Source organism: Boleophthalmus pectinirostris, unplaced genomic scaffold (genome assembly GCF_026225935.1).
Source record: "Boleophthalmus pectinirostris isolate CB_2022bp ecotype Guang Dong unplaced genomic scaffold, ASM2622593v1 HiC_scaffold_6, whole genome shotgun sequence".
Classification (NCBI taxonomy): domain Eukaryota; kingdom Metazoa; phylum Chordata; class Actinopteri; order Gobiiformes; family Gobiidae; genus Boleophthalmus; species Boleophthalmus pectinirostris.
In genome coordinates, this window is record NW_026571447.1 from 26,413,610 (window position 1) to 26,426,580 (window position 12,971).

The window sequence follows — 12,971 nt, forward strand, 5'->3', positions numbered from 1 at the left end:
TCCAGCTAATGTTTTGCAGGCTAAACATATGTAGCCAGGCTGGTGCCACCTGGTGCCTGCGGTCAATTTAATTTCTCTCCAGCGACTAGGTCAGGAATCGAAATACACTTTCATAAAAACCCCGGAGGAGCGAGTTCAGGCAAATGTCCTGTGTTGGCAACGATTCCCAAGATCAAGGATTTAAAGCCAGAACAAAGAGAATGTTTGGTGAATTTATCAAGGGGAAAGACCCTTTTCCTATGGGATTTAGGAAAAGCTTAATATACCAGTTAGCCCCGTTAGTGGTGCATTACATAGGTCATGACCAAATAGCACCGATTGGTTAAATAAAAAAGTACCCGCCTACCTTCGAGCAAACGAATCCTAATGCTGCGACGTCAGACAGTTTCTACAAAGTGAAACCGGCCGATGAATCAGGCTAAAACATATGTATCAAGCTCTTTGAAAACATGCCCTGTTCCTGGGGTCACTGCCCCACAGATCTGACCTGTAACTGTACAGGTCACTTGCTTGTCTCATTCATAAGATAAATGCAATACTGTGGAACATTCAAGGCAACGCGGTAACCTACTCTCCATGGAGACAAGCAAGTAGTGGACCCTCCACCAGAAAAGTTACATAAACAACAACGCATCTTTGGAGAGTAAATATTGGCAGGAGTTTCTTGCCCAGTAATGGAAGGGTTGGTAGTTCAAAGCTGAGTATCTATTGACAGATTCACAGAAATACGACCAAGTGTCCCCAAATCTGCTCTTCACTGGCTCCCTGTTCATTTCAGTGTGGATTTTAAAATACTTTTATTTGTCTTTAAATGCCTAAAAAAATCAGCTGAGCAGGCTCTGCTTGTGGCTCCTTAGTCTAAGAGGAAACAGAAGGAGACAGAGCATGTCCTGTTCTTGGGCCTAAATAACGGAATGAGATGCCTATGCACATTAGACAAGCGGACTCTCTTCTTGCTTTGAACTTACTTCTTAAAACACATTTGTTTTCTTTGGTTTTTAACAAGTTTTGAGATCTTTGACTGTTGAATACTTTCACTGCATCATACGTATGTTTTTATCTCTGCGTACAGCACTTTGATCAACCATGTTCATTTTTAATAGTGCTTTATAAATAATCTGGATTTGGATATTTCATATATTTTTATTAAGCATTGTTTTAGTTTATAGTGGTACCTGTGACAGACAGTGGCAGCACCTAGGTGTGACATCTGATCTGACCTCAAGCACACAGTGGTCACTCTCAGGTTCTGTCTGGAGGTGATGAGTGTCACATGATCCGTGTCAGTTTCTTGTGGAAAAACCAGCATCTTTCCAGACAGATCTTCAGTCACATGTTGGAATATAAAATGATCAAACACAAAATTTAGTTTAGTTTTGATAAACATTTACCTTGAGGAAGAGCATCTGACATTCCCAGTAGTAATGAGACAAAAATGAAGACCAGAGCCATCTAATCACAAAACAATAACATATATTTTATAGTTTTCTGAATCAACCAAATACTTAAAACATACATTTATCCTGCTGTTACCTTGAGTCCTGTTACTGTTCTTTTCATCAGTAGTTTGTGAGTGTTCTGTGACTGTTTACTCGCTCTCTTTATTTATCACTAAGACTGATATCTTATGTGTCCACTGTACTTTAACTTATGAGTCCATCAGGTTTCAACCTATAAAAACTACTGATGTGTGTATATATATATATATATATTATATATATATATATATATATATATATATATATATATATATATGTTAATGCATTTGCAGATTTCACTTTCACTGCCAGAAAAAAAATGACCAATGTTTCTTTGAAACCTTTAACAATACATGCATTTTAGTTCTGTCCAAACTTAACACACACTTTTATCAGTCTATTTCTAAGAAGAAGATAAAAGATGGGCTCCAGCATAACACAACTATGTGAATAGACTGATCTACTTTACATTTAATTCAGAGTGTAGTTGTTTTATTTTCTTCAACCTAAAAACAATGAAATACATGATACATTCAAAACTTCTCCATGGCATTTAAGACATCCTTCACACATATCCTCTGTATGCTCACCGATCAAACATATTGAACTGAATGAATGAAAAAATACATTATTAGTGAAAAAAATGACATCTGCAGGTGTGTAGTGTCAGAAACAAAAACAACATACACTGAAAATAGAACCAAAGGATAAGAGAACTGCTGCTGTTGGGACAAAGGAAAACATGTAGCAGTTTGTTTAGCATTTTATATACCCTAATCGTTCAAAACTTGTTTGACTAAAGTGATCAATATATCAAGGACGGGAAGAACGTGCAAACTCCCACCGAGGTCCAGTCCCTTTGCACACATCCAGATTGTTTACGAGTTGTGGGGAAAAGGGAACTGTAGCTTTAGTTTGTGTCCTTTTGTACATAATTTTTCAGTGGACTTGTGTTTTGTTTCAAATTGTGATTGTGTCAAAATTGTAAAGATCAATGTTTATATTGATGTTTGAGTTTGTTATTGTCTTGATATCAGCTTCATTTTATGGCCCTTAAAAGCGTGAAGGTAATAAATGTTGTGTTGTGTCCTCAGAAATTGTTTGCAGAGATGGTTTGTCATTGCAGCCAGACATTTTCATCACTGCATTGATGAGTTCAGTCGTTCACAGTTAACCCACCAAACTAGGCAACCATAATATACTTCACTTTCTACAAATGCTGTTCTTCTTGGATTAGGACTCTGTCTGTGATATGAAAATCTATTGAATTCCAGTTAAGTACATTTCCACCTGGAAAAGTGAACTTTTGACTGTATCTGTATATGTAGATTGGAGAGAGCACATAGTCCCACATGTGCATGTCACTGATCATGCCCACAAAAGACCGAGCCTTGTCAAAGCTCCCTCCATAGGAATCCTGGTCCTGTGGGTACATGTTTCTGTCAGTGCATCTATCAATATAGCAGTAAATAAGTAGGACTGGTTGTTTTTGTACCTGTCCGAGCACAATGAGCATGATTCCATGGATGTGGGAGTTAGTGGCAAATTTCATACTTGAAGGTTTTCCATCGACCCACAGTTGCACCAGACCAGAGGCTGCGTCCCATATGCCACAGATGGACTGCCACGTGTTAATCTGATAATCCTGCCCTTTAAAGTTTAGGACAACATTTCTAACATCAACATTTATTTCATCTCTTGCATTCATCTTGAAGATGTGAAAATCATTATTATGTGTGGGCGTGGCCAAACCAAAAAGGGTGAATGATCGGGTGAGGTCTGAGAAACACCTGCCAACACAAGAACGAAATGTTGATCCGATTTAAATAAAATGTCACCCTGTTTAAAAGTACATTATTTCATTTTCTGTTAGAGCAGTTGTTATTGATTTCCTCTGACTGTTTCAGTATGATATGAACTATCTTTAATTTATTCAGTTGCAGACAATTGGCCTGATTCATTAATCTTTTCTTGAAAAAAAATTGTAACTTCCACTTTAAGAAGATGCTGATAGAAGTCTGTATCAGATTCATAAGGCATTCTTAAGCAGCCAAATCCCTTCTTAAGTGAGAGTTGTGCCTCACCAACATCCAGATAAAGGCAACACAACACTCATTTATGTTTCATTTACATAAAAATAAATATGTATTTAGTTAGAAAGGCCAAAGACAAAGGACAAAGAGAAAAAGCTGAACGCTCGGGTGAGGTCTGTGAAATACCTGCAGACACAAAAGAAACAAAACCATAAAAAAATTGTACACAGTCTCCTCCAGATTGTGTGTCCCTTCTGACCTCTGACCTCATGCACACAGTGACTGCTTCCAGGTTCTGTCTGGAGGTGGTGAGTCTCACATGAGCCGTGTTAGTTTCTTGTGGAAAAACCAGCATCTTTCCAGACAGATCTTGAGTAGCACATTCATATATTAATAAATTTAAATGCATCGTTTAACCACTTCTTTGTGCAAAGGGTTGTTGCATGTTTACCTTGAGGAACAGCAGCTGACAGTCCCAGTAGTAATGAGAGGAAAATGCAGACGAGAGCCATCTAATCACAAAACAATACACGAAACACAACATGTTTCCTTTATCAATCTCAAATACTTAGAAAATATAAGATTTATGCTGCTGTTACCTTGAGTCCTGTTGCAGTTCTTTTCATCAGTAGTTTGTGAGTGTTTTGTGACTGTTCCTTATATACTCACCCTCTTTATTTATCATTAACATAAATGGCTATTTCCACGGAACAGGATTATTATTTCCTTATTGTAAAATTCACAAACTGATGCCAAACAAAAGTTGTTGATGTATCAAAGTACACTTGTTAAAGTTATTAATTAATTTCCAACTATCCATCACTCTCTTGAGTTGTGTTTTTGTAAAATGACAGGTTGGAGTTTGTTATTGTATTGATATGAGCTTCAAACATCTTTATCAGTCATTTGAAAGGTAAATCATTGAATGAAATGATTTGATCAATAAACATTAACGTGTGATAGGAGGATGTTTTGTTCTAGTTTTCTATTTAGAACTGCATTTGCTAAATAAATTGCTTTTACGGGTAATGTTTGTGTTTTCTAATTTTACAAGACATGAAAGATGAACAATTTTGAAATATGAAAATACTGTGTAAAAGGTATTCAGTATACTTTTTTTTCCCTTCTAGGTTTTTATTTCACATAGAAATAGAGGCTTAAATACACAGATTAAATTATCTGACTGACCACAGACAAGCCCCAACTCTCTAACTTTATTGGCTTCAACTTTCACTTTACAGATTATATTTTGAGAACTTTTGCTCATAATCAAAATACATAACAGTTTTGGATTATTATTTCCATGGCAACAGTGCAAGATCTTCATCGCTCTGAAATCCACGCACAGTTTACTGACAGTACATCTGCTTATTCTCGATCAGCACTCGTCCGTTGATCTGGAAGTCCAGAGCTGCCCAGTTGAGAACGTTCCCTGGAGTGAAGCTGAGCTCAGACATATACTTCTGGATCTCACAGGACGAGAGCACGTAGTCCCACATGTGCACATCAGTCATCATCCCCACAAAACTCTGGTTAATGTCAAAGCCTCCTCCATGGGAATCCTGCTCCTGGAGATACAAACACTTTAAACATTAGAGACAACGGAGGCTTGTGTGGCATAAAAAAAACAACAACAAAACAAAACGAAAACAGTGTACCCTACATTTAAATGAAGGTGATCATATGAAGTAAACTGTTTCAAGGACCTGGATGTTTTAAGGGGTAAGAAATCTCTTTGCAATCTCAAATCTAAGTGGTGTTTATGTGTTTAGGGCCAAACCTGTCCTAAAATGATGATGGGCTCTCCGGTCATGTTTGCTTGCTTGACAAATTTTCTGGCGAGGGGCATTCCGTTGAACCAGACCTGCACCAGTCCAGAACCCATGTCCCAGGTGGTGCAGAGGGAGTGCCACTGGTTGGGTTTGTAGTCCAGGAACCTATATTCAGCCTTCTGTTCCTTCAAATGGATCTCCACTTCCTTATTGGTGTAATCATAAAACACCAGGAACTCATTGGGAAAAGAAGGTGTTGACTTTGAGAAAAGGCAGTGGTCCCGTTTGAGGTCTGTGAATGACCTGAGAGGACAATAAATAAATAAAAGGTGTGGTTAAAAAAAAAAAAAATAAAAATAAAAAAGTCTGTAGGTGAGGTATGTATGTATGTAACTTTTATGGTGTTTCCATGGAGATGTTATGTTTGCAGGCTAAACATATGTAGCCAAGCTGGTGCCACCTAGTGCCTCCGCTCAATTTCATTTCTCTCCAGTGACTAGATCAGGAATCGGAATACACTAGACAGTTTGCAAGAACCCTGGAAGTGTAAGTTTGGGCACCAGCCAATCAGCAAAGAGCCTTACATTCTGTGTTGGCAACGAATCCCAAGATTGAGGATTTAAAGCCGGAATAAGGAAAATGTTTGGTGAATTTCATCAAAGGGAAAGACGTTATTGCCCTTCTTCCTATGGGATTTGGGAAAAGCTTAATATACCAGTTAGCCCCATTAGTGGCGCATTACATATGTGACTACCAAATAGCAGTGCGATTGGTTAAATGATAAAAAGTACCCTGCCTACTGTTGAACGAACGAATTCTAACACTGCGAGGTCAGACGGTTTCTACGAAGTGAAACTGGCTGATGAATCCAGCTAATGTTTTGCAGGCTAAACATATGTAGCCAGGCTGGTGCCACCTGGTGCCTGCGGTCAATTTAATTTCTCTCCAGCGACTAGGTCAGGAATCGAAATACACTTTCATAAAAACCCCGGAGGAGCGAGTTCAGGCAAATGTCCTGTGTTGGCAACGATTCCCAAGATCAAGGATTTAAAGCCAGAACAAAGAGAATGTTTGGTGAATTTATCAAGGGGAAAGACCCTTTTCCTATGGGATTTAGGAAAAGCTTAATATACCAGTTAGCCCCGTTAGTGGTGCATTACATAGGTCACGACCAAATAGCACCGATTGGTTAAATAAAAAAGTACCCGCCTACCTTCGAGCAAACGAATCCTAATGCTGCGACGTCAGACAGTTTCTACAAAGTGAAACCGGCCGATGAATCAGGCTAAAACATATGTATCAAGCTCTTTGAAAACATGCCCTGTTCCTGGGGTCACTGCCCCACAGATCTGACCTGTAACTGTACAGGTCACTTGCTTGTCTCATTCGTAAGATAAATGCAATACTGTGGAACATTCAAGGCAACGCGGTAACCTACTCTCCATGGAGACAAGCAAGTAGTGGACCCTCCACCAGAAAAGTTACATAAACAACAACGCATCTTTGGAGAGTAAATATTGGCAGGAGTTTCTTGCCCAGTAATGGAAGGGTTGGTAGTTCAAAGCTGAGCATCTATTGACAGATTCACAGAAATACGACCAAGTGTCCCCAAATCTGCTCTTCACTGGCTCCTTGTTCATTTCAGTGTGGATTTTAAAATACTTTTATTTGTCTTTAAATGCCTAAAAAAATCAGCTGAGCAGGCTCTGCTTGTGGCTCCTTAGTCTAAGAGGAAACAGAAGGAGACAGAGCATGTCCTGTTCTTGGGCCTAAATAACGGAATGAGATGCCTATGCACATTAGACAAGCGGACTCTCTTCTTGCTTTTAACTTACTTCTTAAAACACATTTGTTTTCTTTGGCTTTTAACAAGTTTTGAGATCTTTGACTGTTGAATACTTTCACTGCATCATACGTATATTTTTATCTCTGCGTACAGCACTTTGATCAACCATGTTCATTTTTAATAGTGCTTTATAAATAATCTGGATTTGGATATTTCATATATTTTTATTAAGCATTGTTTTAGTTTATAGTGGTACCTGTGGCAGACAGTGGCAGCACCTAGGTTCCTTTTTGCTGTGATCAGCTTCACATAATAAGTCTTGGTTTGTTGTGGAAACGTAAACATTTTACCAGACAAATCTGGAAAAAAAAACACACACAATTAGGAAAACACATAACCTAATTCATATCAGAAAGCTTAATTTATCCTGGATGCTGTTGGTCTTAAAACAATATGGTAGTCTTGTCAAACCAGTGTCAGTGCTACATTACTTTTCATGACTTGTTTCAGTGCTTATATGTCTGCTTCAGTTTTAAATACAGCTACATTTTATACAGTTGATATTCAGATAATGGTTTAGTATAAAATTGCTAGCATTTTACCTTGTATGGCTCCTGCGTTTGCAACAAAAATCACTAGACACACCAAGAACTTCATCTATTTCAACACACATAAAAGATTAAATAAATGAAATACAAATTGGTAACTTAAGTCCCTCATCATTTTTCTTCATATCAGTAAACTTACCTTGACCTTGTTTTTCAATTACAGACCAGAGGAACTGTTGCCTCGCGAACTCAAAATCAAATCTGTCTGTATTTTACACACAGATGTATATCAGTCTGATCCCCACACCCTCTGTTGCGTCTCAAGCCTATCCTAATGTGATCGCGCAATCAAAGTTTTTTTTTTCAGTGACACACGTGAAACGAAGGAGCTCATTGGTCACTTCTGAGGTAAAAATAAAATTGAATTTATCTCTCTTCAGAATAACAGAGTTTAGTGCTTGGCGTAGTGGTTGTGGGCAAACACGCAATGTTTTCCTTCCTCTTTTAAGCTTCATACCAATGGAGTAATGCATTTCCTGCACATGTCCAAAATTTTGTAATAGCCAAAATTTCCGTTGGACAATGCAACTTGTCCCCATGGTGATGTTATTGTTTTCTCTGGCTGTAATTATTCCCGTGGCAAAAAATGGTTGGCTGCTTTTGAGGCTACCTTTCTCACACACTTTTAGTTTTTTAGCTCAGTTTTCATCATATCATGGGAATTTCACCAGCTAAGAAGAAGAGTTCAAAGGACACAAGACAGGGAAGGTTGAATTGTGTGGACTAAACATTTTTCCTGTATCTGTGGAGACGTCCTCTGTGCAAGAGGCTAGGTAAGGAGCTAGACCTTCCAGAGGAAATTCTGGGAATGTTCCATTTCATCACTGACTAAAACACCAGTGACCACCAACATTCACAAAGTGATGTGATGCTGCAGAACACAGAGAAGGGACACTTTTGGCTCTTCTTCTCCTCAAACTGCCCTAACACAAGATCTGCAACAAAACTTGAATTTCCCTCGGGATCATTAAAGTCAGTGTGTCTGTCTGTCTGTCTGTGTGTCTCTCTCTCTCTCTCTCTCTCTCTCTCTCTCTCTCTCTCTCTCTCTCTATGCCATTCATTGTAGGTCAGTATATTTGCAGTGACATCATGCTGGGGATGTTCTACATGTATTTTCCTCTTTAAGCGTTTGATGTTCCACACAAAAGGGGGACAAACTGAAAAACTGTAATGCAAGCTCGCTTGGGACAGTAATGCTATTTGAGAGGGGCTTGTCTAACAGTTCATTTATTTTGTAATTACAATTAAATCAGCACTCAGATTAAAGTCTAACTTGAGTAACAGAGCTTCAGACAGAGCAGTGCATCTAGTTGGAATCACACCTCCAGGAAATATTGATGACATCAGCTGCAATATCAAGAATCAATATTTAACACAGATGAGGGCAGCTAAAATCATTACTGTTAAAATGCTGAATGTTGTAGTAATGTCTAGTCACACATTTGTGAATTCAAAGTACATTGTAATAAATTGATACTTTGCAGCTGATGTTATCATTATCAACATTTTGTGGGGGTGTGATGCTAACTCGAGGTTCTACTCTGTTTGAGGCTCTTTACTCAATTTAGACTTTCCTTTGAGCTTTATTTTTATAACACAATCTGACCTGAAAGAGACGATTTAGTTGGAATTTCAACAGGGGAGCTGATTTGTGCTGTTAAACTAGTCTCTCATGCATAAAATTACAGTCAGGCTAGTTAGTTTTTCAGTTAGTCACTCTCACCTTTTGTTGAAAATCACCTAACGCTCGTATTGGAAATACTGAAAGTGGGTTTTTTTTAGATCCATTTTGTATAAACTAGACTATAAATGTGACTGTATGTTTTACTGAGGTGAGTAGTGCTCTCATGTTTTGAGTATGTGCATTATTTGATTACACTTACAGACACTTAAACCATGTTTTTAATGCTTTTAAGGAACTATATAAAATAAAAAAAAACTTTATAAAATAAAAAAGCAAAGTAAAAAGGAAGCAAAATTCATTTGTGCAGCACCAAAGCCACAATGTTTCACAACAAAGTTAAAGGCCTATTGTGCAATTTTTTTGTTATGTTATGATTTTGCATCCTCATCAAAAATATACCCATGTTGTGTTTTGTTTCATTCACGCATGTTTAACACACAAATCCTGCATATTCTCTCTCAAACTGAAAACACTTTGTTCCACATTGTGATGTCATGAAGTGGAATACAAGAAGCGCTGCTCTGTGTTGTAAACTCTATATCACCTCACTAGAATCATTTGGATAATATGCAGCCCTGGAATTACCCATCATTAAAATTGAGACAACAACAGCAGTTTGATTTTTGCCTAAAAATAGCTCCCATTTCATGACATCACAAGGTGGAATATAGCATTTTGACCTTGAGATATGTAGACAGCCCAATACTGCAGAATTACTGTGTGTGAATGTGTGAATGAAACAAAACATAACTCAGGGTATGTTTTTGATACTGTAACAATATTTTAACATGGTAAAAACTTCACATCAGTCAATTGTGAGTAATATAGAAACTTTAAAACACAGAAAAAACACACCATTACAACACAGAGATACTCAACACTCTGACACACCTGAATAATGCAGAATGTATGACAAAAAAAATACACAAAAAATACACACCCACATACACACCCCAGCCCTGTGTTAAAGGTGCACTATGTAACTTTTTGGTTTGCTTGTTTCTTAGCCGATGTTATTGCTCTGCCTGGAATGTTCCACAATATGACATTATGCAGCTCTACTTTACATTTACTCAATTACAGGTGGCCCTGTTGCTCAAAAACACCTATAAAAACAACCATTCTGACTGTGAGCGGGGTCGCCTCTCCACAGATCTGACCTGACACTTGGTCTGGTTTGGTCTCCATGATGATAGAAAGATTTAATGCCATACTGTGAAAAATTCCAGATAAAACAATGAAATCTCCACTGAGAAAAGTATTTAACTGACCCTCCACCAGAAATTACAGAATGCGGCTTTAAATTTTACTGACAGTACATCTGCTTATTCTCGATCAGCACTCGTCCGTTGATCTGGAAGTCCAGAGCTGCCCAGTTGAGAATGTTCCCTGGAGTGAAGCTGAGCTCGGCCATATACTTCTGGATCTCACAGGACGAGAGCACGTAGTCCCACATGTGCACATCAGTCATCATCCCCACAAAACTCTGGTTAATGTCAAAGCCTCCTCCATGGGAATCCTGCTCCTGGAGATACAAACACAATCTAGATGCATTATATAAATCACATTATCCCGGAGATTAGAGGAAACCAATGTATGTAATTGTCTCATTGTATCCAGGCGCTCCCAGCCTCTCCTGATGAGGTCATTCATTGATCTTAATGAGCATCTCCTGTAATAGTCTGCCATACTATCTGCTCAATAACAAAAGAATTCAAAATATATTTACAGTAATGATGTCCCTGTTAACTTAGCTTACATGATAATGACTAAATCTATGCTTGCAACTAAGTCACTGGCAATTATCAGTTCTCTCTTGGTGGGGGTTTGCTCCTGTTGCACACACTTTTAATGCATTAAGCCGGGGTTTAACCAGTGACCATTTGGTTGGAGGACAACTCAGACAAATTACAGACAGATCAAATTAGAGGTTGTGTCATTGTGGCTCAAACATAATAATAAAGATCTTAATAAATGTTGTTGCAATGAGAAAAGGCACAGCATATGGCTAAAAATGATCAAATCAAATAACACAATACTGATACTGCTGATCATTTATTAATAAATGTTTTGTGATTCATATTTTAAAAACCACTAGATTAGTTGAGATGAAGTGATCGGAGCCGTGATTGTAAGTGTCAGAGTGGTTGTTCATGGACAAACATACAGGTTATATAGGCTTCTTTTGGGTTAGAAACACAGATTAGTATGATGTTAAAGTAAACAGTGACATTTAAGCTTCATGTACCTGTCCTAAAATGATAATAGGGGACCCATTCATCACTGCTTGCCCTCCAGGAATATATTTGCGGCCAAAGGGCTGTCCATTGATCCAGATCTGCACCAGTCCAGTGCTGGAATCCCAGCTGGTGCAGATCGAGTACCACGTGTTGTGTTTGTAGTCTGCCACTCTGTACCCAATTTTATCAGTCCTCACATGGGGCTGCATTTCAGTGACATCATATTTGAAAAACATCAGGAATTCATTGGCATTAGTGGGCAGAGCCATTGAAAAGAGCCCATAGTCCCGCTTGAGGTCAGTGAATGATCTGGAGAGAAAACAACAAGAAGAACAAAATGCAATGTAATGTAATGTAATGTAATGTGATTTATGAGTACCTGTGGCAGACAGTCAAAGCATTGAAGGTCTTTATGGATGTTGTCAACCTCACATGAGCAGCATTGGTTTGTTGAGGGAATGTGAACATTTTACCTGAAAGATCTAAACCCAAACATACATTCATATTTGTCCTGTGAATTTGTACTTACAAGCTAAACTGTGGTACGTTGATGGAGCGATGATGCTTTAAGTTGCATTCATACTTGTTCTAGTTTGATCCCAGTTAAGTCTGGTTTGTAGACATCCTTTGGTTCTGTACTTGTCCTGGTTTAATACTGGCCTATTCCTGGTTTAGCTCAGATAAAGTTACATCACAATTTCCATGTGGTGTGCAGGCAAGTATGAATGCACCCTTAATGCAGTCTTGTTGTAACAATGGCAATGTGCTTAATCTTGAAATCTTAATTCATGAGCTTTTTGAAATACATGGAAATACGAAATGTTTTTGTTTAACTTTAGTTCTGCTTTACTGATATGCTCTGAAAGTAATGATTCAACTAATGAAGGCACAGTTATTTACATTACACATCCTAAAGTCAGACTTATTCATAATAATAATAATAATCATAAAATGTCTCACCTTGAATTGCTGCAGCATTAGAGATCAGAATCACAAGGCACACCAAAAACTTCATCTATTTCCATAAAAAACATACAAATACTTTCATTAAGAAAGTAACACAGTATTTCTTCAGCATGGAGCCTTTGCCACAGATCTTACCTTGAGAGCTTGTTGTGCAAGTAAAGAAATCAAGAATACAAATGAGGAATTTTAAGTTTGAACAACTTCCCTCTTTTTAGCTTGCCTGACAGTGTCTTTCCTTCAGTTCCTTGTATATGCAGGAAATGTCGCTATTTAACAATTAGGATGGCATTCTCAGGCAACTTTTTGGTCATGTGAGGATTTGCACTTTCTTGTCATAGTTTCTTCTCCTGTCTACTATTAAAAAAACATAACTTACATAGTTTCTATGATAATATTGTTTTTGT

General features: G+C 38.0%; 3 protein-coding genes across 3 annotated transcripts; all 3 read right to left on the reverse strand.

The window, feature by feature from the left end:
* Positions 1-2,299: 2,299 nt before the first annotated feature.
* Positions 2,300-4,586, reverse strand: LOC110171521 (C-reactive protein-like). Its single transcript, XM_055163843.1, has 5 exons — positions 4,111-4,586; positions 3,963-4,023; positions 3,778-3,880; positions 2,974-3,268; positions 2,300-2,901 (listed from the first exon to the last, which is right to left on the reverse strand). The coding sequence occupies exons 1-5, from the start codon at positions 4,135-4,137 to the stop codon at positions 2,689-2,691; spliced, it is 699 nt and encodes a 232-aa protein (XP_055019818.1). The 5' UTR covers positions 4,138-4,586; the 3' UTR covers positions 2,300-2,688.
* Positions 4,587-4,710: 124 nt separating this feature from the next.
* Positions 4,711-8,092, reverse strand: LOC110171601 (serum amyloid P-component-like). The gene is made up of 5 exons (XM_020937341.2): positions 7,817-8,092; positions 7,672-7,726; positions 7,326-7,428; positions 5,292-5,586; positions 4,711-5,079 (listed from the first exon to the last, which is right to left on the reverse strand). The coding sequence occupies exons 2-5, from the start codon at positions 7,724-7,726 to the stop codon at positions 4,861-4,863; spliced, it is 672 nt and encodes a 223-aa protein (XP_020793000.2). The 5' UTR covers positions 7,817-8,092; the 3' UTR covers positions 4,711-4,860.
* Positions 8,093-9,561: 1,469 nt separating this feature from the next.
* Positions 9,562-12,824, reverse strand: LOC110171600 (serum amyloid P-component-like). Its single transcript, XM_020937340.2, has 5 exons — positions 12,703-12,824; positions 12,562-12,616; positions 11,981-12,083; positions 11,610-11,910; positions 9,562-10,886 (listed from the first exon to the last, which is right to left on the reverse strand). Exons 2-5 carry the CDS (start codon positions 12,614-12,616, stop codon positions 10,668-10,670), a joined length of 678 nt encoding a protein of 225 aa, XP_020792999.2. The 5' UTR covers positions 12,703-12,824; the 3' UTR covers positions 9,562-10,667.
* Between the last annotated feature and the right edge of the window lie 147 nt (positions 12,825-12,971).